The 24,745-nt window shown below is 50.7% G+C and overlaps 1 protein-coding gene across 2 annotated transcripts in view; it reads left to right on the top strand.

Annotated features, from left to right (window-relative positions):
* The window catches only part of MEGF11 (multiple EGF like domains 11), a 327,464-nt gene that overhangs the window by 244,978 nt on the left and 57,741 nt on the right, over positions 1 to 24,745 (top strand). For both annotated transcript variants that reach the window (XM_081831278.1, XM_081831277.1), the window contains 4 exons: positions 4,801 to 5,047; positions 6,351 to 6,471; positions 13,877 to 14,013; positions 17,955 to 18,167. In XM_081831278.1, the coding sequence (XP_081687404.1) occupies positions 4,801 to 5,047; positions 6,351 to 6,471; positions 13,877 to 14,013; positions 17,955 to 18,167 (718 nt within the window). The remainder of the gene's footprint in view (positions 1 to 4,800; positions 5,048 to 6,350; positions 6,472 to 13,876; positions 14,014 to 17,954; positions 18,168 to 24,745) is intronic.

Here is a 24,745-nt window from a genome sequence, read left to right as displayed (position 1 = left end):
CTTCGTTTTTCCCTTCCTTCTCCTAATGTCTTCCATGCTATTCCTTATGTTCCATATATAAGTGAAACCATATAATTGTCTTTCTCTGCTTGACTTATTTCACTTAGCATAATCCCCTCCAGTTCCATCTATGTTGGAACCAAATGGTGGGTATTCATCCCTTCTGATGGCCGAGTAATATTCCTTTTTAAATTTTCTCCCGTGTCTTGCTTTTTCCCAGCTCCAGGCTTTCACACATATCAGTTCCTTTGCTTAGAAATATATGTAGAATAGATCATTCCCCATGCTCACCTCTCCTTCCAGTCTCTTCTTTGAGGACATATTCCCTAACCCCCCCGTCTGGACTGAGATCCACCCATGCCCTTCTATACTGTCCAGAACAACCTCGACTATAGCACGTCTGCTGTATACTTTCAATGCTGCTTTAGCATCTCCGTCCCCACGAGACTGCACGCCCTACAGTTTGGGGGTTTGGTTGTGCCACAGAGAATCAGAGGTCACCTCTGATAAGCAAAGTATAACTGTATGCCCTGGGATGCACCAAGGACAAACTGGCTTTGGACTGTAACAGTTTCCTTCAGAGTCAAGGTCTGAGGGCAGTAACTATGGCCCTAACAATGAAGGGAATCCATTGTTCTGGATCCTGGGGTTGTCCCCAGTGATGAACAGAGAGGAAGTGGCTAGCCTCCATGGTATCTCTGCACTTGCGCTTTGCAACTGCCACCTTCTGCCCAATGGCACCTCAGAGTTTCTGTCCTCAGAATCATCATTCGGAAAGTGTCCCATTTACCAGCAGTGGAGATTGCTGGAGCCAGACCTGAGCCCGCCCTTGACTATAACCTTGGACCATCACTTAACCTCTCTGACCCTTTATTTCCCATCTGTGAAATGGAGAATAGTAAAACCTGACTTACAGGGTTTTAAATGTCACAGTGAACATTTAAAATGGGGTTGTCATTATCATTACAATGGAGTCACATCATATATACATGAAATTTATGGGAATTCAACTATGTGTGCTTGGCAACAAAAAGAGATAGAAAATGGTATAGTAGGTAATTCAGCTAGTCTTTCCATTTGCTGATATATGTCCCAGAGGGTGGGTGAGGTGGGGGACACCGACTGCTGGGTGCTCCATCACTCTCAGTCCCATGAACCTCTTCCAGTGTGGGTGGAGGTTGTAACTATAACTGGACTTGATTTTTTTAATTGAGATATAATTGATGTATTAGTTTCAGGTGTATAAATATTGATTCCACATTTATATATATTGTGAAATGATCACCAGAAGTCTAGTTAATATCTATCGCCATACATAATTACACATTTTTTTCTTGTGATGAGAAACTTTAAGATCTCCTCTTAGCAACTTTCATGTATTATTAATTATACAGCAGTATTAACTAGAGTCACCATGCTGCACATTACATCCCCATGGCTTCTTTATTTTACAACTAGAACTTTGTACCTTCTGACCACCTTCACCATTTCACCCACTTCCTATGCCCCACCTTGGGTAACCACCAATCTGTTCTTTGCATCTATGAGTCTGGTTCTTGTCTGTTTCTTTGTTTTTCAGATTCCAGATAAGTGAAATCATATGGTATTTGTCTTTCTCTGTCTTAGTTCATTTAGCATGATGCCCTCAAGGTCCATCCATGTTGTCACAAATGACAGGATTTCCTTCTTTTTGTGGCTGAATAATATTCCAGTGTGTGTGTGTGTGTGTGTGTGTGTGTGTGTGTCTACCACATCTTCTTTATCCATTCATCCATCAGTGGACACTTAGGTTGCTTCCCTGTCTTGGCTATTGTAAACAATGCTGCAGTGACCATGGGGGTGCAGATAGCTTTTCGAGTTAGTGTTTTTATTTCCTTTGGATAAATACTCAGAGGTGGAATTACTGGATCATATGATAGTTCTATTTGTAATTTTTTGAGGAGCCTCCATACTGTTTTCCATAGTGGCTATACTAATTTACATTCCCATTGCCAATGAATGAGGGTTCCCTTTCCTCCACATCTTTGCCGACATATGTTATTTCTTCTTTTGGTACTAGCCATTCTAACAGATGTGAGGTGATACCTCATTGTGGTTTTGATTTGCATTTCCCTGATGATTAGTGATGTTGAGCATGTTTTCATGTGCCTGTTGGCCATTTGTATGTCTTCTTTGTAAAAATGTCTATTCAGACCCTCTGCCCATTTTTTAATTGGATTGTTCGTTTTTTTGCTATTGAGCTTGAGTTCTTTATATATTTTGAATATTAACCTCTTGTCAGTTACATGAATTGCAGATGTTTTCTCCCATTCAGTAGGCTGCCTTTTCATTTTGTTGGTGGTTTCCTTTGCTGTGCAGAAGCTTTTTAGTTTGATGTAGTTTATTTTTGCTTTTGTTGCCTTTGTTTATTTTTGCTGTTGTTGCCTTTGCTTGTGTCAAATCCAGAAAATCAGCACAAGACCTATGTCAAGAGCTTACCACCTATGTTTTCTTCTAGGAGTTTAATGGTTTTGGGTCTTGCACTTCGGTCTTGACTCCATTTTGAGTTAATGTTTGTGTATGATATAAGATAGTGGTCAAGTTTCATTCTTTTATAAGTGGCTGTCCAGTTTTCCTGACATCATTTATGGTGTCCTTTCCCCACTGTATATTCTTTTTTTTTTTTTTTAAAGATTTTATTTATTTATTTATTTGAGAGAGAGAATGAGATAGAGAGAGCATGAGAGGGGGGAGGGCCAGAGGGAGAAGCAGACTCTCTGCTGAGCAGGGAGCCCGATGCGGGACTCGATCCCGGGACTCCAGGATCATGACCTGAGCCGAAGGCAGTCGCTTAACCAACTGAGCCACCCAGGCGCCCCTCCCCACTGTATATTCTTGACTCCTTTGTCATAAATTAATTGACCGTATATGCATGGGTTTATTTCTAGGCTCTCTGTTCTGTTCTGTTGATCCTGTGTCTGTTTTATGCCAATACCATACTGTTTTGATTACTATAGCTTCGTACTACAGTTTGAAATCAGGAAGCGTGATGCCTCCAGCCTCGTTCTTATTTCTCAAGATTGCTTTTGGCTGCTGGACTTAATTTTGCCTCACTCACTATAGTACCAGGTAGGAAATGCAGGGTGAGACTTACTCAAAATCTGGCAGCTCAGTTTGTACATGTGAATATTTGGGGCACAGATGAAAAAGGAATAAAGCAAGATAGGGTAATTGGGATTTGGGCCTAGGCTGGCTCCATCTACTAAAGGATGATAATCAGGCTCCATGACATTGACCACTTGACCTTGATCAGCAAGTGGCAGATATGTACAGGGGAGTTTGTGGGGCTGATGGAGTGATTCCTCCATCAATGCCTCCATCATGCCAAAGATCCCCTGCACTCACTGGCCTCGCTAGAACCTTGTGCTCTTGTACCTGCCCAACACTCGAGTGCCCCCATCTCTTTGTTCATACCGAGCGTGCCCAGTGACACCTTCTCCAATCCCACTCAACTGCCTCCTTCCTCCCTGGGTGTCTAAACCCTAGAATCACTGGAGCACAAAGGTCAACTGATCATCTCCTCGTCTTCAGGAGGTAGGATATCTAGCCATTCCAGTTTGCTCAAGACTGAGGGATTTCTCAGAATGTGGGATTTTAGTGCTGAAACTGGGACAGTTGGTCACTCTGATAGGCAGACAAGGGAGACAGCCCACTTCAGATCCCTCTCTCTAGGAAGTCTTGCCTGGTCTCCTTAGCTGGGAGCAATCTTTCCATTGAACTTCTCCTAGAACATTATTTGTGCCTGTCCATGTCCATGCTTGAACTCCACATCCACCATACTCCAGGATTCAAGTAGATGAGGCTATGGTTTGAGGACACCTTCTTATTGTGTGTCCAGTAGTCCTGTATGCACCAGATGAGGGTCAGAGCTGGAGGTGGATGCAGGCTGGGTGACCTACCTGGGGCTCTGCCGTTCAGGCCCTTTTCACAGCTGTGGAAATTTCTGCAAAGCTGGCTCAGATAGTGCTCTTTGAAACATTTAATTACATATAAAGATCTTGAAGGCTCTCTGTCCCCTCCCAGGGAAACATTACTTTTTCCTGGTCCTTCTGAAGTTGGCTTTGGAAAGTAAAGAAATTGAACTGAAGATGAAGCAACCGGGGAGGGAGGGTAGAGCGGCGGGGTTTGCGGGGAGGGGGGGGAGGGGGGGGTTGGCATTACTGAAAGGGAGAAGCAGCAGAGAGAGAGATGGGAAGGGTGCAGGGAGATAAAGTCAGCCAGGGGAGGTGCAGGGAGGTAGAAGACAGGTTCACTGAGACTGAGGTGCAGGAGGTGAGAAAACTAATGAGTTTCAGGAAGACAGGGCTGGGCTGGGGAAGCACCAAGAAGGGGAGGGGGTGAGTAGGGTCACAGAAAAGAGGGCTGGCAAACCAGGAGAGAAACAGCCTGGCTGAGAGAAAGAGACAGCCAACCAAGAAGAGTTTAGCAAAGCCGGAGGGAGGTAAACAATTTATGGTTCCAGAATTTCAGTCCAGGGGAGGGGCTTCAGGGAAGCACTGGTTGGAATGGGATGGCTCTGACCAGGAGATGCCTTGAAGAAACCGTCTTCTTAGCTTGTATAATATTTGGAGTGGCTTAGCGAAGAGCCGGTGGACGTTATGAGGCGCCAGAGCTTCCACCCAAGCGGCCCTTGCTGCCTCCTCTCCAGGAGAGAGCAATGCAGAGGTAGGAAGGCCGCCGTTGGGGCATCGGTGCTGGCCCCCATCCCAAGGAGAGCCCCTCAGGGGCCTCCCTCCGCCCTGACCGGCTCCTGTCTTGCAGGCTGTGACGGCGACCACTGGGGCCCCCACTGCAGCAACCGATGCCAGTGCCAGAATGGAGCCCTGTGCAACCCCATCACGGGCGCCTGCGTGTGTGCCGCCGGCTTCCGCGGCTGGCGCTGCGAGGAGCTCTGCGCGCCCGGCACCCACGGCAAGGGCTGCCAGCTGCCGTGCCAGTGCCGCCACGGAGCCAGCTGCGACCCCCGCACCGGCCAGTGCCTCTGCGCCCCCGGCTACACGGGAGTCTAGTGAGTACCGCCCGCCGGCCGAGGGGCGGGGCGGGGCGGGGCCGAGGGGCGGGGCCGGGCGGGGCGGCTCCCTCCCGCAGCTGCGCAGTCCGCCCCTGGCTCCTGACTCGGGGGCAGGTGTTCGCAGCAGAAGTTCAAGGTAGTCCTGGCTGTCGGATCTCCGGCGCTGTGACTCCAAGTCCAACAGAGGTTTAATACCCAGGCGTCTCCCACGCAGGTGTTAGGTCCCTCCCACCCAGGCCCCAGGGTGACTGGTGCCAGCTGAGACCAAGCATGGCCCCGGGGAGTTCATTAAACTCCTCCACCTTCCTGTCCGGGGCCCCAGACCTTAGCTTGGCATTCTCCGATCATAACCCAAATGCCCCCGCTCACCTGGGTCCTGACCCTTCGAGGCCATTTGAGAAAGAGGTGGGTGAGGGCCCTGGGCAGGTATCATGCATAGATTCGGGGAATTTACTGTGCCTATTCCTCTCCCCTGTCTTCTCCCCTTCAGACCCCAACAGCCCCTCACTCCAGTATTCTGGAGTCTGTACTGACAGGGGACCACCACGACTGCTTAATTGAGACCCCCTCAAAGGCAAGATTGAAGTTCTCCTCCCCACCTGGTTGAAGGTTCCGTGGCCTCCCAATAGCCCTAGATCCTGAGAGGGCACCCAAGGACATTGGCCAGGAACATATCCTTGATTGAGGATGTTTCCTGCCCCAATGTCTGGCCAGCTCCAGGGCCAGCTCCAGCTAGAGGCCAGGGCCATTGCCCTAAGGCTCAAGGCCAAGATCATGTGCAAATCCTCCCTCATACCTCAGCAGTGCATGTGAGCCTGTTATGATAGCTGAGAACCTTCCAGAGCCTGGAATTGGGGCAGGCCCCAGATACTCCCTCTCCCCGGATCTTTAAGAATCTAGGTGGATTCTTAAAAGCTGGATGGATAACCACTTTTCAGTGCCTCTACTCATGCTATTCCTTTTGCCTGGCATGCCCTTCCCTTCTCCCAGTGAAACTAACTTCACCCTCAGGACCCAAATAAAATGTCTTCCTCTTCCGGAAACCTTCCTCCCCAGAGGAACGCTCTTCTTTACACTCTAAGCACGTTAAGTCATCCCACAGGTACTGGCCCAAGCACACAACATTCCAGTTCATTATATCCGAGCCCTGTTTCCCCCTTCTGGCGGGAAGCAGGACTGCATTTCAGCTAACCGCAGCCCAGTTCACGCTGATGGTGAACTCACTAATTCCTAGGGAGCCCTGGGGCCCTGCTGTCTGACCGAACGCTGCCATGTCTAACACCTCTGCTTCCCCATGCAGCTGTGAGGAGCGGTGCCCCCCTGGGAGTCATGGGGCTCACTGTGAGCTGCGCTGTCCCTGCCAGAATGGGGGCTCCTGCCACCACATCACAGGAGAGTGTGCCTGCCCCCCAGGCTGGACGGTAGGTGGGCCCACGGGACCTGGGTGGGACCCTGTAAGAGGGGTGAGCATCCCTCACTCACACACCTTGGGCGGGCTAAATTCCTCTCCCACCCTGAAAACCCTCCCTCCTGTCTGGGTCATGGGCATCACTAGACACTGCCAGTGGACACAACTTTCAATCACGTCTGCATCTAAGGGCTGTGTGAACTGATGGCAAGTTACTTAACCTCTCTGAGTCTGTGGTCCCTCATGCTCAAAGGAGTGGAAATCTAGATCAGCTTTGTCCTTGGGCATAGGTACTCACCTGAGCTGCCGTGGGCTCTGGGCCAGATGTGGCTGAAAGAGTGTGGTATAAGGGCAGGGGAGCAGGTGGGAGGAGGAGGGAAGATGGCAGCGTGTGGATCCCCCGAGGTTCTAGAACTTCAGATATCCAGCCTCTACCCCCTGCTCTCTCACGCACACATCCTGGTTCTGTGGGCCCAGAATCTATTTTAACATGTGCTCCAGGCGATTCTATGCAGCCTCCACCAGTCCAGGTCTTGTGTCTGGGAACCACTACATTGGAAAAGGGAATTATAACCTCACAGGCCTAAATTCAGGTGCTACCTCCAGTGTTGACACTGAAAAAAGTACTCAGTTACTCTGGTCTCTGTTTCCCCCTCTGTAAGCAGAACTGATACACTAGTCAAGCCCTACCCCTCATAACTGCCATGCTTGGGAAAAGGCTCACATGAGGCAGTGCATGTCCAAAGTGCCTTGCAAACTCTGAAGTCCTTTATAATTGCTTGTGTTATATCCCTGGATCCCACAAACAATGCACAAGCCTCCTTTTTAGCCAACACACTCCCTTCCCCTGCCAAAGACCCAAGCTTCTCAGGAGCAGCAAGTCCATAAGGCTGACTTTCCTGGGCTGTGTTCTGCCTCCGACTCTCCAGGAACACCCCCTATTTCAGGGGAAGGTGGGTGCCCCAGCTGGCTGCCTCCCTTGGGGCCTGAGACTTTGCAAAGCCAGAGAGGATGGGGTTACTGAGCAGGAGCAGAATATTTCAAGAGGCTGTGAAGGCAGAGGTCATGGGGAACAGGCAGGGCGGACGCCTGCAGGGCCCACTGAGGCACAGATGTGCCAGGATTTTCTAGAGCAGGAAGGGATCAGGGGATGATTTGGTGCAGCAGTGTCCAAACCTGGCTGCACGCAGAGTTTCTGGGGGTGGGGACCTTAAGTACACATTCCCAGGCCCCACCAGGAATCTTCTGGGGCCTGGATCTCTATCTTTAATAAGCTCCCCAGATGATTCTGAGGCAGCCAGCCCTGTCTGCTGGTCTGCATTTGGAAATAATTGATCAAGACTATAGGATTTCCTTCTGTGTTTCACAGAACCCTAGGGTTTCTTGGGGGTGAGGGCGAGGAGCCTGATAATTAGGGCTCTCGATCCCACTCTCCACCTCTTCTCCATTTGAATCTACTTTCTATATGGAGGTTCTAGGTAAAATTTCACATAAAAACGGGGTCTCCCAGCGTTTAGAGTTTGAATACCACTGGTCCATCAAGATGTCCCTTTCTCAGATGAAGAAGTGAAGGCCCAGAGAGGCTGAGTAACCTGCCCAAGGCCACGCTGCTGGTTAAGAGGAAGGTGGGCTAGTATCTGGGTGTCCTGACTCGGGACTCCCAAAACCCAGCCCTTGGTGTCTGAGGACAAAGGGGACTACGGCTGCCTCTCCCACACTTGCCCATTTCTCCCACCCTGAACCACTCTCTGGGAAGACCCTCTTATCTCCAGCCAGCTTCCAGAATTCCACCACCCACAGACTGGGTCCTCGGAGGCCTAGCAGCAGGCGGTGAGGTTGGCTCTGGGGGAGGTAGGAGGAGAATGGGCCACAGGCAGGCCCTGTCCCTGTAAAGGCCTCTCTGGAGAGACCGATGGAGGCCAGTGGTCAAAGAAGGGGAAGGGAGGAGGCCAACACATGGAAGAATTTCTTTTTCTCCCCAACACAGTGAGAGGTTTGTTCTTCCCGGTGACAGAGAGCTCTGACAATAGAAGCCTTTGGATTTGGAGACTTTATGTTTTTAATTTTATTGTAGACAATTGCATTTCTATTTTTGACATAGCATTTAACTTGCAGATTTGTATGAATTATTAATACCCCTCATTCATGCAGAGTCACAGTGGAATGAAGCTGTGGCTCAGCCCTGAGGCCCCTCCCAGGGGGGGCCTGGGGCCCAGAAGAGGGTGCTGGGCGGAAGGGTCCTGCCTTGATCATCCTCCAAGACCTCACTTTCTTGTTGGGCCCAGGTGGCTTCAGCCACACTTAGAGATCTAAAGAATACAATTGCTGGGTCACACAGTGTGGCTCCCCAAAAGACTGAGGCCTGGTGCAGAGCTAGAGAAGAGCCCCAACATAAGTGGGATCTCTGGCCCTCCAGGCCCCTCCTCAGAGATTCCTGGCCACCAGGCTCTAAGTATGCCTGTAGGACACTCCACTTGCCTAGCTGTCATTAGCTTGTGCCTGGGAAATTACTCTTTCACTGTTCAGAGGAGAGAAAGCAGGTGTGAGTAGTTGAATGAGAGTGGGCACTGCAGACAGAAGGGGAGGTAAGAGATGTGATCGGGCCCCGTTAGGAGTCCCCAGTCTGATGGTGGATACTGGATATAGCGTATGTATGTACATGTACACACACACACACACTCACACACACACTCTCACTCTCTCTGTCTCTCTCTCTTGCGCGTGCGCAAACACACACACACACACACACACACACGCGAAACAACAACAGGCCTGAGGAGAGATGGGGCTGAGGTGCTGGGAACTAGGACCAGGTGTCCCAGAGAGCCAGAGATTGGCCTTTGGAGCTGAGGCTGCAAAATTACAGATGCTCAGGTGTAGGAAGGATGATTCGTAGAGACCCACGCCCTCGCCAGTACCTGGACCATTTCCTCAGCACCCACACCAGCCATTGGTCACTGACCACTGAGAGCATCATGCTACCTGGGACGGTGGTTGGAGAGGCTGAGTGGTCCCTTCTCTGGGAGAATCGATGTGACCTGCCTAAGTCCTTTTATCATTTTGCTCCATTTAGCCACGGTCCTCTTAAAGAGTGGCTGGTTTCCAGATTTTGACAAACCATTTGGTCTAACCAGTTCTGAGAGGAGGGAGACTATTGCCTCCCCTTATCTCCAACCTTCTGGATGCCACACCGCCCAAGATCCCGCCACAGTTGGAGATGGGCCCTCTAGTTGACCATAGAGCAGGTGTGTTCGTGTGCTGGGGTTGTTGTAACAAAGTAGCAGAGACTGGGGTGCTGTCTTTTCTCACAGCTCTTAAGGCTAGAAGTCCAAGATCAAGGTGTTGGCAGGCTTGGATCCTTCTGAGGCCTCCTGCCTTAGCTTTTAGTTGGCTGCCTTCTCCCTGTGTCTTCACAGGGTCTCCCCTCTGAGCATGTCTGTGTCCTAATCTCTTCTTCTTATAAGGATACCCATCAGATTAGATTAGGGCCCACCTTAATGGCCTCATTTTAACTTTATTACCTCTTCTCTTAAGCTGACACTTTGCTGCCTGCTCTCTCCCCCCACCCAACCCGCAGTGCCTGTTCTTCCAACCAGCAACATTACCAGTTAAGGTTCTCCCACTCTTTCAAGGCTCTGCTGGTCCTGGGCCCCTACGATGTGCAACATTGGGTGTCCACTTCGGTGGAATTAATATTATTAATTAAGGAACTGCTCTTTAGGACACTATACTAGGTTCCTTCCCATCTCTAACCTCACTTAACCTCCACAACCACCTTGGAGACTGGGAGTTATGACTCCCATTTTATAGGTGAGGAAACTGAGGCTCAGAACAATCATAGGGCTCATTCTAGCTCAGCCATCTGGGAGGAGGCAGAGCTGGGACTTGAACCCAAGTGCGGACTTTGAGTCCAGTGTTCTGCCAACCATACCAGGCAGCAGGCCTTCCAAGGTATTGAATTCCTTCAGGCTCCAGGAGCTCAAGCCCAAAGAGGAGCCCAGGGATTCAGGCACCTGGGTGCCTGCAGTTGGGAAACATTGAGCAGGGGCTTAAGGAGGTACTTGCCCACCTGTCCAAAAAGTCTCCAGGATGCTTGATTTCCTCAGGAAATGTTGGAAGGAAGTACTCTGTGCACAAAGCTTCCCTACTGGCCTCCTCAGGGGGCCCTGGTCATGTCTCAGAAGCTTGTGGGGTGCACTGAGGAAGGCAGGCCTCTGTGGGGAACCCCTACCACCTCCAGGAGGAAGAGGCCCCCTTCCTCTGTGGTTTTTCCCTGCCCCTCTCCTCACATACACACTCATCTTGCTGTCATCGGCTGCTGCCTCTGCCCCTTCAATCCCCATTCCCCTGTCCCACCTCCACCCCTCACCTTCTCACATGTGGGGAAGAGAAATCTGAGCTAAAAGGTCTCCCCCTTAATTCATTACAGTAAACTGGATGATATTGAAAAATGAGTCGGTTCTGGCAGCATTTTCCTAAGCAAACTAGCTTCCTCTGGGTTGGCAATTATTGGTGCTTAATAACTGTGTGTTGAACTAACTGATTAATGAATTATGGGAGAACCCTCAGTCTCCATAAGAGAAATGACTATCTCTGGTGTGGGAGCAGCTGGAAGGGCAGCCAGCTCCAATTTCTGTTTAATAAAGACCTAAGATTCGTAGATATAATGTTTGAAGTTATCTAATCCCACAAGGCTGGTACTGGATGGAGGGGAAAATAGTTCTCCGACTGACTCACAAATCCCACTCCAGAAAGGCAGGTTTGTTCACATTTTGTGTTTCTTCTGGCATTTCCATCCATATTTCTGCACCACATATTTCACTGCCATTTCCTGACTTTTCCATTGTAGACATGTGTTGAAACTGTTGACTTCCTACCATAGAAGGGCGCCTGGGTGGCTCAGTCGTTAAGTGTCTGCCTTCGGCTCAGGTCATGATCCCAGGGTCCTGGGATCGAGCCCCGCATCGGGCTCTCTGCTCAGCGGGGAGCCTGCTTCTCCCTCTCCCACTCTGCCTGCTTGTGTTCCCTCTCCTGCTATCTCTCTCTCTGTCAAATAAATAAATAAAATCTTTAAAAAAAAAAAAAAAGAATAAGATTCAGATCAGATACAGACAAGTGCAGCCCTTCCCCCACCCTCAAGTGGTACTTTCTTACAATTTTTGGTTGAATCATTTTGATAACATTAATGATTTCATAATGTCATGACATAATGAATTCAAAATCATTATTTATGTTGATATGCTCACTTACGTATCATTTACTAGTTCATCCCTAAAACTCTCTGGCAGAACTTGAAAAGACCTCTCGATAAGGTCAGACACATCAGATATCTCTCAGTTTGGTTTTTGTTTCTGTTTTTTACTTTGAGGCTGCACTCCCACACTGAAGCTTTGTGTGTTTCAGTTCCCGCTTCCTGGTGTCGTTTTGGACTCCCTTTCACTGCCACCCTGTAATTCCCTTCACCTGTCTCTTCTGTTGGCATCCCCATTTCTTTCTTTTTCTTGGATAATTCTTTTTGATGAAAAGAAAATCCTCCAGTAGCTTCCTGAGAAAGTTCATGGAAAGTTAAATTTTTTGAGGCTGTTCAAATCTGAAAATGCCTTTATTGAATCCCCACTTAAGTGTTAGTTTAGCTGGATATAGAGTTCTAGGTTACAAACTATTTTCCTCTGAATTTCTAAGGCATTAGTCCATTATCTTCTAGCTTCTAGTTAAGAAGCCCGGTATCTTTTGGTTCCTGTTCTTTTATATGTGACTTTCTAAAAGCTTTGAGGAGAATGTATCCGTAGAAGTATAAAAATTTATAGTGATAAGCTTTAATATGGGTCTTTTTCACTTTTCACGCTGGATATGCTATAGGCCTTTTCAATTCAGAGATCAGTGCTTTCCATCTTCCATTCTGGGAAAATTTTCTTGTATTATATTTCCCATTTAATTTAGGCACCTCCATTTTCTCTGTTCCGCTGTCAGGAATCCTCTGTTACTCAGATATCAGACCTCCTGGACGGATCCTCTAATTTTATTATATTTTGCCTACAATTTCCTTCCTTGGTGCCTCCCCTCCTTCCCCTTCTTTCTTGTTCTTCTTTGTGGGAGATTTCCTCATCCTCCAGCTCTTCTATTGCAATTTAAAAATATCTGCCATCTTATTTTTAGATTTCAAAAACTCTTTGCTTTTCTCTGGATATCCCCTTTTATAGCACTCCACTCTTTCATAGATAAAATAATTTCATATAACTACCTACAGATAATTCATTTTAATTATAATAGAAGTTCTTAATTCTCTTTTTATAAGTTTTCTTTGCTCCCTGCTTAGTTCCCATTTCCTCTGTGTTCCACTTGGGTATTTGTCTGCTTAGGTCTTCATCTGTCTTGTTAGAGCCTTATTTGAACTATCTGGTGGTCCTTCACCACCTGTTCATGTTTTACGGTGAGCCTCAGAAAAGCTGGTTGGAGACCTGTGGGGGTAGAGGGAGTTGCCAGGCTTGTTGACTGATGGGACCCTTAAATATCAGTATCTGTAGGTCTTTCCTTCTGAGTTTATCGGTGCCCCCCAGAAAAGAATCCTCCAAAACCTTGCCAGTGGGAATCAGCAGTCTAGTTGCTGAGCAGGCAGAGGTGCACGGGATCCCCATTTCTCCTGGCACCCCTTCAGCCGTGCTTGGCATCCTCATGTCCAAGCCTACATGGGCCAACCTCTTCAAAAGTCAACTGCCAGGCTTCTGCCAGACTGGGCAAGTCACCTGGCTATTTGAAGCGGGGGCAGAGATCTGGGGTCTTATTCTCTCTTTTATACACTTTCAGACAGCCTTCCTGTTTCAGCATACCTGCATTCTGGCCCTCAGAGGTTCCTGATGTCTCTGATTCCTGAGCTTTTCCGAGGTTACGATCTTCCAGCACGTGGCATCTCGTGTCCTGCATGGACTCTGCTCCCATTCCTTTTGTCCTTGTAGGCTTATACCTTTTCCCCCTTTGCTCTTGTGTTAGCAGGGTTTGGGAAAGGAGTGGAAATAAAGTGTGTGTTTCCAGACCAGATTCTCTTTGTTTTTCCTCGGCACTTTATGGTAGGCCAGCGTGAGAGCGCTTAGCCACTGTGCTTTAGTTATCTGCATCTCTTACCTCTCTCCCCAGTAAACTGGGAGCTCACTTCCTCATATTTTTGTCTCCCCAATGTCTAACACAGTGCCTGGTATACAGTAGGCACTTAATAGATGTGTGCTGAATAATCGGAGGAGCCGATGGGCCTCAGTCTCCCTATCTCTCCAATGGGGCTTTAGAGCCACAATGTCCAGCTTCTTATGCTCCTGTGATTGCGGAGAAAGTCCCACTGAGGAAACGGGGTGGTCCCTGGGGCTGTACCAGCTGTGCCAGTTCTAGGAGAGAGTGACGTCATGTGTGTCTCACCTCCTCTGCTTCAGGGAGCAGTGTGTGCCCAGCCCTGCCCACCCGGGACGTTCGGCCAGAACTGCAGCCAGGACTGTCCTTGCCACCACGGAGGGCAGTGTGATCATGTGACCGGGCAGTGCCACTGCCCAGCTGGCTACATGGGGGACAGGTAAGAGGAGAATTAACTATCGTCCTTGCCATGCGTGTGCCTCATTTTCCCAGAGGCCTTGCGGAGAGTGGCTGAGGTTTCCCAGCCCATGGCATTCCTCTGTGAGCTTTCCCGCCTTCTCAGGAAGCATTCGGAGTCCTCAGGCCAGGAAGATTCATCACTCCTCCTTCCTGGCCCTTGGCCTGCGACACGCACCCCCCTCCCCCTGCCCAGTGACCCAAGCCCTACGCTCGCACTGACTCACCGGGAGAGGGAGGTGGGCACCTATCACCCACTCTGCTACCTGCCTTACTGGAGGGAGGCGACGGCACCAATAGTCCAGAGAAGCTGGGAGTGCACACTAGTTCACACATTTTGCATAATTTCTTCTAGAACTAAATTTTGATTCCGAATTTGGGTTGTACCAAAAGGATACTGGCCTCAGTTTGCATCCTCTGAGGGCTAGTGGCCTGACAGCTGAACAGGGGCTCCAGTGTCCTGGAATCAAACCAGCCTTGTGGAGCGGATAACCCACAGAACATATCACTGAGGAATTCCCGTGTGTGCACGTTGGCCGAGGCGGGAAGAAGGATGCTGTGACAATCGGGTAGGTGCTGTGGAAGAGAGAGAGGCAACAACTAGTGTGTTGGATGGTGAGTGAATTCAGAGCTAGAAGAGGACATTTGTCTCGGACAGGACCCGGCTACGCTTCAATTATATGCATCTTTTCTAGAAGAGAGAGGAGCGGTAGGGCAGAGGTTCTCACACCCCTTCTCTGCTTCTGTGGGATCCAGATTTCATCTCTGGCCCTGGATTTTGTTACTCGGCCCAGACAAAGCGAGGCAGGAGGAACATTTTTTCACCATCCCCTGCTTCCCCTGCCCAGGTAACATCAGCGAGCAGGGATTGAAGCTGAGTCAACTCATCGATCCTTCTGGCTGTGACTATTCCAACTGTCACTGGAGTCAGCCCCAAATCCTTGGTGATGTCCAGAAAAGTGATTTTCCATTTTTTGCCTTAGGTTTGTTTGCCTCTAGCCTAAAGTCTTTTGAGCCAGATCTGATCTCTTTGTAAGCTAGTGTTCATCTACATGAGCTTCCCAGCCTCAGAACATGGGGTATGGCATCCGGAAATCTTCCCTGACTTCTTTCAGAGAGGGGATCTCTGGGGGAAGTGGGTGGGAGGGGGGACTGAAGCACTGAGCCCAACTTCCCATCCTCACCCTCTCCCCCAGTAAGGGAAATGTTCAGGATGAGCTAGTAGGGTCAGGAGACGGAAGACCCCAGAACCAGAACGGGACCCTTTGTTTCAGTCCACTTGCACATGAGAGGTAATCCAGCTCACTTGCTGTTGGAGATGAACAGGCCCGGACTTCCAGCTGGTGGGACCCAGCACCAGTAGACCCTACATCATTGGCTATCTCAGTTTTCACTGCCAAGATGTACCCAACAGAAAAGTAATCCTAATCCCTCATCTTGTTGGGGCCAGCCCACGATCCCGGGGCAGAGAGATATCCCAAACCCTTGGGGGCCTCTGAGCAAGCTTCACCCATTAACTATAGAGAGTTCACGGGGAGAGCCAGGTAGCATTTGGGTTTCCCACCTCAATGGGCCGCCTAGTGCTTAATATTTTATAAAATTGCCTCCATTAATTTTGTAGGTGACAGCTGCATTAACCCTCCCCAAATCATTGCAAGCATATTAAAGTTGAGTGGGTGTAATAACGCGGGCCCCCCTGGATAGGCAGAATCCAGTGCAAATTAAACATGAAACGTAACGAGGGCTTTGCAGCTCATTTTGTAATTTAATTGAGCAATGGATCTGGTTGTTAATGGCAATATCAGACACATTAGATTGATATGTTGCAAAGGAAAGATGTTTAAGTAGAAAACTAATTCCTGCTGTGATTACCCTTCTGTTCCACAGGCCCCGTTATTAGTGTGCTTTGTGGAAAATTCATTAGCAGTCATTGCTTGATCTCTAAATAAGTAAGTTGTTTAAATTGTGAGTAGGAAAAAAAAAAAAAGCTGATTATGTAAATGGATTAGGTTGTCAATATTTCATTTCCAGGTTCTTTTTCTGGGGCTATGGAGTCAGTCACTTCATAAATATGGCGGTGGGGGGGGCGGGTAGTGCCCTTCATGGGGAGCTCACTGGCCGGGGCTCTGCCCAGTCCTGCTGGGTGGCAGGGAGCAGGAATGTTCCAGTGGAAAGGTAGAGTTGTCAGGAGGCTCTCCTGGCTTGGGTTTCTTGCCCTGGTGTCTGAGACATCTGAGGAGAACCAAACTGACTGACTTCTGAGAAAATCCATTCTGAGGCTGAAGAGGAGCTAACAATTCAGATAGTGATTTTCCAGCCCTTCAATGCTTTGTGTCCTGCCCTTCTGCCTCAGCTTCCCTCTTTCCCTCCCCTATCCCACTACTCCTCCTTCTTCCTGTCTTCTACCTTCTGTTTCTTCTCCAGACAACCTCTTCCTTCTTCTCTCTTTTCTCTTCTCTTTCCCAAATGGGACCTTGGACTGGCTAAAATGCCGCAAGATCTGGTGGGCAACAAGTTGGGGTCATCTCGGCCACTCGCAGGCTGTATGAGCTTGGGACACACCTCACTTGTCTGCATCCCAGCCCTCTCAACTCCAGAGTGAGGGTGATGGGCATACCCCCTGCTTTAAGGGCCCGGGGCCCAGCTTTAGGGCCTGCCTAGCTGGGAGCCCCTTTCTGGCCGTTGCCCCGGGCTGTGACCGTGCTCATCCCTGCTGCCCCTCCATTCCGCCATGGACCTCCGTTTGCCACAGTGACTCTGTGAGGGGACAATGGGTGGCATCTTCCTTGGGGAAGCCCTCAGGGTTAGACCCCAGTCACCCTACTCCTCTCCCTGTCATTGTGGGCACAAGGTGGCAAAGAGAAAACAGTGGCATCTGGGCAGAGTTGCCAGGACTCGCATCCGACACCCCGGCCACTCTGGGCCTCAGGCACTCGCCGCCCAGCCCGACAGCATCGCTGGGGCCCCGCCACGTGCCCTCATGAGCAGCGCGCGAGGGCCCCCAGACACGGCTGTCCCTGCCCTGTTGGGGAGAACGGCACTGTCTCCAACTCATGACTCTCCAAGATTTAACAAAGAAGTTAGGGCTGTATTCTACTTTTTTAAAAAAGCATCTTTTATTGCTCCCTCCCCACCGCCATTGTGGAAGGCACAGGAAACCAGAAAATGGTTGTCTAGATGACAATAAGAACACTTTAGAATTCCTCAAGTCCACTCGGTGGGTAACATTTTGGAATTCTTCCCTCCGAGCCAGTTCATGCCAGTACCTGAGGCGGAAGGTCGGATGGGCTCTGTTCCGGGAACTTCAGAGAACAGTATTAACAAGAATATTAATCGTAACTAACATTCCTTCCTGAGCCCTTACACGCGTGGGACACCTTTCCAAACGTTTACACACCTTATCTCGTTTAATCCTCAAACAACTTAGTGAGCTTTAGGTATTATCATCCCATTTTATGACGAGAAAGCCGATGTCAGGACTGACCTTCCAGCACCACGGGAGCCGTGCCGGGACGCGGGTCATGAAAATCCCAGAGGCCATTTCCCAAGTCTCTGGGACGCAGGAGCCGCCCGCCTCTTTTACCCTGGATGCCCGCAGGTGTCCCCCTGACCTTGTCAGGGTCCAGGTGCAGGGCAAAGACTCTGCATCCCTGGGGAATAGCCCCAGTCTGGGGTGGGGGGCGTCGGGCAGTCGGCAGCGGGCATCACACTCCCCAACAGAGGCTGTGAGGCAATGAGTGGAAGGATTATGGTTACGCTGGGCGCTCCGAGGAGCAGGCAAACTACTTGACACGGAAGGAGCTCAGTCCTCCTCCTTCCGGGGGAGGGGGGCGCAGTGCTCACTGGCTGATGGGCGAGGGTGCGTGCTGGTCAGATCTGGGAGGGGAGGGGGCGCAGCCTCAACCCCCGCCTGCTGTCCTGCAGGTGCCAAGAGGAATGCCCCTTCGGGACCTTCGGCTTCCAGTGCTCACAGCGCTGTGACTGCCACAACGGGGGTCAGTGCTCGCCCACCACAGGAGCCTGCGAGTGTGAGCCTGGCTACAAGGGCCCGCGCTGCCAGGAGCGGCTGTGCCCCGAGGGACTGCACGGCCCCGGCTGCACCTTGCCTTGCCCCTGTCAGGCCGACAACACCATCAGGTACGAGCTGGGGTCCGGGGATGCTTGGGTGGGTGGGCACCGGTGGAGAGGGGGCTTCTCAGGGCACAGACCCCCACCTCCAGCCCGGTCACCCAGGCAGGGCAGCGAGAGAGCTGGGGCCTCAGCAGTCCCCTTTGCTACCTGACGACTCTGATGGAAAGAAGGGGAAGCCAAAGCCACACAGGTAGCCAGGACCGGGACCCAGGTCACCTGCCTCTGTCTGCCATACCCGGCTGCCAGCTTTGAAAACAGGGCCACCTGAGACCTGCTGCAAAGGCGCAAGGAGGGAGTTGGGTGATCCTCAGGGTAGCAGGGCGGGATGGAGCCGCAGGGTCCTGTGGTGCTGGGATGGGACAGTGCTCCGGGGGCATTGTCCTTGAGAAATGTCCCCTCCACGTGCTCTACACCTAACTAAGCCATTCCCCAACCCCTAGAGGCCCTGAGACGAGACTGCCAGGGCAGAAGCAGGGGCTTGAGCCTCAGAGGGCCCATACTGGAAGGGACCTTAAAGGTCAGTAGGGCTCTCCCAGGGCCTGGTGAGGGCTGTCCCAGCAGGCCCTGGCTAGGGTGGAGGAGCAGGAGGGACAGAGCTCAGGCCCAGCCTCTCCTTGCACTCTGTGTCCTTTCGGGCTTGAGGTCGCCTCGGCTGAAGCTGGCCCCATGAGGGAGGAGCTTCAGGGGAGCCTGAGTCTGGGGAGCAGAGAAGCCAGAGCGCCCCGGCCCCCTCTTCTGCATCTCTTCACGTCCCGCTTCACGCACCAGCTGGCGCCACCCTCTGGTGATAAATGAGGCTGTTGGCCCCAGAGAAGGCCTCCACAGCCTTTTATGTGGCTGCCCCTTATCTGGGTGGTGAAGGGTGGGGGAGTCTCCCTTCTCCCCTCGGACCTGCAGGACAGCTCAGGGGAGGACTGGCAGCTCTGGGCGGTGGGTATTGCGGTAGTTTGCAGGCCAGAGATGCCTCTTCTTTGCAACCCCGTTGCTGGGACAGCCAGGGCTTGGCCTCAGCCCCCTCTTCATTTCCAGCTTTTGATTCTCCACAAATGCCCCAAGAGCCTCTGGTCACTGCAAGTGTTTTGGCTTAGGTTGAATCTGTCCTTGGTCCTCAGTCCCTGGAGCTGAGCGGCTAGGGTGGAGCCATCTGCAAGCTGGAGGGCTGGGAAGGAGGCTGCTGAGAGGGGCTTTGGAGTCAGCAGAGCAGGCCCGTCTATGACCCAAGCACCCATTCACTCAGTCATCCATTCAGCAAACACCGAGTGCCTGCAGGGCTGGACCACGGGGAGGAAAAGCGAGTCCCTCAGCACCAGTCCAGCCCTTGGGAACTCGGGTCTGGAGCACTCACACACACTGAGCACCTTCTACCACATTTCTGCAAGTACAAGACAGTCCCAGGAGTGAGGCACAGCCCTGTTTTATGTACTCCTAGGAAAGGAGAATGCTATTAACTGAACCACGATGCACCATTGATTGTATAGCACACCCAATATCTGAGGTGTGAAATGTGGGGGAAAGTGCATCTTAGAATCAGTGAGCTATGTGTGGCTGGCCCTGCTGGGTCCCAACGTGTGCTCAAGTAACTGTGACCAGGGCTGTGTGTAGAAAGCACCGGAGGAAACTGCTGTGCTGGTCAGGGAAGTCTTCTTGGAGGAGGTGGCCTCTGGGCTAGGTCTGGAGGACAGGGTAAGAGCTTTAAGGCTCTCAAAGACAGGGGTTCCCTATGGCCGGCCAGAGGCTGGGCAGCTGCCTCAGCCTGTTGCACAGGTGGAGAACTGCACCAGGAGCCCCCACCCCTGCTGACAGCCAAGGGAGGACTCTCTCAGGGCCCGGAAGCAAGGCTGCCGCTGAAGTCCAGTGCAGGGAGATTCCCTGCCACAGAGATCCAACCAACCCCCAAATTAAAGAACCACTGTTTTCCTCCTGTGCCTGAGCAGCCGTGCCCTGCATAATTTATCCTTCCTCTGAAGGAGTCCTCGATGCATTATTAATCTGGAAGGACTCCCTCTTCTCCGTCGCTAATCTCAGCCCATCCAATATTGATGATTGTTTGCTTTACTGTCTTTAACACGTGCTCCTGTCGCAGGGACTGGGAGTCAGCAGCGTTTCTTAGAACTGGGGGCTCCAGGCTGGGCTCCTCCGTGTCGGCACGACACTGAGCTGTATCACAGCCCAGGCCCCTTGAGGGCAGGAGTGGCCTGGCTGGTCCCCCGCTGCGGCCTCAGCACGGCGCGGGGCCTGGCACAGAGCATTCAGTGAGAAGAATCACCGAACTCCCCCCGCAGCAGCGCATTCCTCTAGGTGCTTCTGCCCCCGACCTGATATCTGCCTTATTATTCTGTTTAGTGATTGGCACACTGGCCCAATAACTGAACCCGCAACACTCACACGTTTTCATTCGTTCTACCTCAAGACTGTCTCAGCCTGGCCACTATTGACATGGGGGGCTGGATAATTCTTTGATGTGCATTGTAGGGTGCTCAGCAGCATCCCTGGCCTCTCCCCACTAGACACCAGTGGCAACAACCAGCCCCCCAAGTTCTGATAGGCAAAACTGTTTCCTGGGTGCGGAGGGGAGAGGCAACATGGCCCCTGGTTGAGAGCCTCCGGCCTGACTGAACTCTCTCGTGTTGCCCTTGGCTTTGCTCTCGTGGTCACAGAGATCACCTATCTTCCTCTGTGTGGACAGGTCGCTCCTCTCTTCCATGAGCCTTAGCCCCATTACAGAGCCTTCTCTTGGGGTCCAAGAAAAGTAGAGGGAGGATTCTCTGACTCCTAATCTCGAGGCAGTTAAGCTGGCCTGGGTGGGGTCTGGGACCCCTGAGTCCTGGCTGATATGTGTACTTGTCCTCTCTGTGTCTCAGTTTCCCAATCTGTCCATCCCTTTTCATCCGCCCAGTGTGGGTAAAAGTTCTCTTGTGGTCTTTGCAAGTGAAGCTTCCACCCAACTCCCTGAGAGATGGAGTGTGGGATCCCCAGAAGCCTAGCCTCATTTCCCCCCTGGCTTCCAAGAGTGCTTAAGACAGAGCTCCATCAAGAAGGCTTGCAAGGCCTTGCAAGGAGGATCTTTCCCAGGAAGACAAAGTACTCTCAAGCCCCAACTAAAGGAAACCCTACTTGTCTGGCCCCAGCCTCTGTCTGCCTGGTGCCCTCTGAAGAGGCTGCTTCAAAGAGGTTGAATCCACATGCCCGGGGAAGGAAGAAGGGGTTGGGGTGAGATTTCCCTGTCACTTCGTTCTCTTTATAAATGCTCTGTAGCGCACACGAAGAAATGATCCCCCTTTGTAAAGGAATAACCTTGAGAAAGAAAGTGCCTGTGTGTCAGGCCTCTGTCGTGTCCCCTCCACAACTGGATTGTCGTAGACGAATTCTAGCAGCCATGATCGTGTATTACCTTTGAAAGATTTTATTTAGCCAACACATGCAGCATTGATAGAAATCTCAGAGCAGCCAAAAAAAGGGGGGAAAAAAACAAACAGAAAAATCCACCATGAAAAGATTCCTGTATTGTTCAGCTTTCGGCTCCTATTAACTTGTGATTAATCTGTATCTGGGGAAAATGGCAGAAAGACAAGGAAAAAAAAAAACGAGAGCAAACAGCCAGCCTGAACACCGCTGTTTGTGACTTCTGCCTGAGCCTCCCCAGCAGTCACTTGCCCACCGTGTGACCAAAGGGAATGGCTCTGCCCCCACGGGGCGGAGGGGAGTGGGGAGCAGGGGTGCCTGGGAGAGATCAGACGTGAGGAAGACCCCCAGTTCTGGGTCTTAAACCACTCGGCCAGCCGTCGCTGCCCACCCTCTCTTCAAAGGGATTTGAGAGGTTTTATAATAAATGATAAGCAATCAAATTAAGAAACTAGAAATCTTGGTTCTTTACATAGTATTTTAGGGAGGGAGAAAGAAGTGATTGCAGAATCGGTTTCGAGCTTTCTGGTTCTTAGAGTGGAAAGTAAATTTGGCACTGAGCACAGCCCTAAGCAGCCAAAACAGTGGCAGCTGAGACAGCAAGCGGGCACTGCTGGAGTTCTTAGAAGTCAGTGTTTGCCTGCCGGCACGTGCCTGGTAGGCGCCTCACAGGGTGGTGGTCCCACCGGAGCCAGCGCCTGCGACGAGAGAGCCCACCGATGGGAAGGGCAGAAGCGTGCCTGAGACCCTTGGGCATCGCCAGGGCTGGGCGGAGCTGCCGGGTCCGTTTGCTAGATCCACGGGTGTCTGTCTCCAGGACCGTCACGGAGCCAGTCCCTCTAACCCCAGGGGAGGCCCCTGGAAGGTTGGAACCGAGAAGGGGCTGGCTCAGAGTGTTGAGACAGAGCGGCGTGCCCCATGTCTGTCTGGCTGAAGGTCAGGGCCACCACGTGGGGACCCCCCGCCCCATAGCACCGATTCAACCTACTGTTTCCCCCTCATCGTGTGGGGCTCAGGGAGGAGTTTGTCTGGAGCCAGGAAAGTTAGGAAGTCTTTGAGCCCTCATCCCCTTACAGGATTCTCCTTTTCTACCTATTTACAATTTTCATTGCTTTACATTTGTTTATAAATGTAAAGGATGCTCGGGCGCCTGGGTGGCTCAGTTGGTTAAGCGACTGCCTTCGGCTCAGGTCATGATCCTGGAGTCCCTGGATCGAGTCCCTCATCGGGCTCCCTGCTCGGCAGGGAGCCTGCTTCTGCCTCTGACCGTGCCCCCTCTCATGTGCTCTCTCTCTCTCATTCTCTCTGTCTCAAATAAATAAATAAAATCTTTAAAAAAAAAACAAAAAACAAAAAACATTAAATGTAAAGGATGCTCAGTTTGGGGAAAGTTCGAGAAGACATAGAAATTTAAAGAAAAAACTTCAAATCATTCATAATTTCTCAACCCAGAGGTGAGCCCCAAAACCATTTTGTTGTGATTTGTTCGTTCTTCATCCGTGTCGAGATATATATTTTTTTCCCATATTTTAGATCGTGACTTTGTATATAATTTGCTTATTTCACTTCACCTTCTATCACTAACGAGTTTGGAAAACATTTGAATACTTCTCTAACATCCCTTCATATGAATTGTCATAATTCACTTAACGAGCACTATGTTGTCAGAGGCGGCATGAGGCCGCCAGACAGACCTGGACTTAAATCCCCGCTGTCACTGACTTAAGCCATGCGACCTTGGGCAAGTCACATAACCTCCAAGTGCTGTCCGTAAAATAGAGGCTCTCGTGCCCAACTCACGGGCTTCTCTGAAGATGAGAAATGTGTGGGAAGTGCCTGGTGTTTTAGAAGCCTGGTCACATTATTATTTAAATTGCTTCCATTTCCCCACTGTTATAAATAATGCTTTAGGGAACATCTCTGTGCATAAATCTTTCTCCACAACTCTGATTCTTTCCTTAAGATAGAATCTTAGAAATGGAATTATAAGGCCAAAGGGTCTGAATATTTTTAGGACTCTTGCTACATAACCCCAAATAGTTTTCCAGAACCCTTTACCAGCAATGAGTATTGTCCCTTTTCATTAAAAAAGAAAGAAAAAGAAAAAAAAAATACTATTTTGATAGAGAAATAGTGATATCTGGTTGTTATTTTGACTTGGTAATTAATGAGACTAAACATTTTCCAAAAAGATTATTAGCTACTTGCACTTACTATTCAGGAACTGCCTGCTCCTATCCATCCCTCATTTTCCGTGAGAAAACCAGGGCTCCCAGAAGAGAAAGAGCTTGGCTGGGCTTCACACAATTAGTGTGTTCATTAATTCATTTGCCAAATATGTACTGAGCATCTCCAAAGTGCCAGGGATTCTGTGGGGCCCTGGGGTACAATACACAGAAAGGTGAAGTAGACAAAAGGCCTTCCCCCATGGAGCTGCCACCTGGTGGGGGAGACAGATGATAAACAAGTCAATAGACACAGACAATAATTACTTGTAGTGAAAGTACTATTCACTCCCAGATACTTAATTGGGCAATGAATACAAGCCAGGCACTGGGGATCTACCAGTGACCCAGGGAGACAAAGCCTGTGTCCTTGTGGAATTTGGCAGAACCAAGACTTGTACCCAGGCTCCCCTGCCAGCCCAGGGCATGCTTCCTTTGATCCTATCGCTTGAGCTGGACTCCGGAGCTGAGAGGCAGGTGACACAGGGAGTCTAGGAAGGTCGGCTTGTCTCTACCATCCAGCATCTTCTCTGGAGTGTTAGTCTGGGTTCTCCCCACGTGCAAGAGATTTCTAGGGAGACACCTATGAGGGAAAACGGGGACGGGGCTGGAGAGGCTAGGAAAACATCAGACTGCAGTTTAGGTCTGACCCGTGTGGAGGAGAGGGAGGGAAGGAAGGAAGGCTGGGTGGAAAGCCTTAGGCTATATCACGGTTCTAAGAAAGACTGGCAGGATTGGGAGTCTTCAAGCCAAATTGCCTGTCAGAGGAGTTTCGGACCTCCCAGGAATGTGCCGACCTTAATACCCTCGCCCTGCTCTAGCTGGGAGTAGCCCAGGGGAAATGTGGGCTCTGAGCCAATGTAGGGGTGGATATCAGACACAGTAGCTGGGGCCACTGGGCTTTTACCCTGCCCCCAGAAGCTCTGAGAAGCACACGGTCACCACACTGGCATTGCC

Source organism: Leptonychotes weddellii, chromosome 9 (assembly GCF_054177405.1).
Source record: "Leptonychotes weddellii isolate Sample4059 chromosome 9, ASM5417740v2, whole genome shotgun sequence".
In the NCBI taxonomy this organism is placed as follows: Eukaryota; Metazoa; Chordata; class Mammalia; order Carnivora; family Phocidae; genus Leptonychotes; species Leptonychotes weddellii.
Note: the sequence above shows the minus strand (reverse complement) of the source record. Positions and strands in the feature narration are given on the sequence as shown.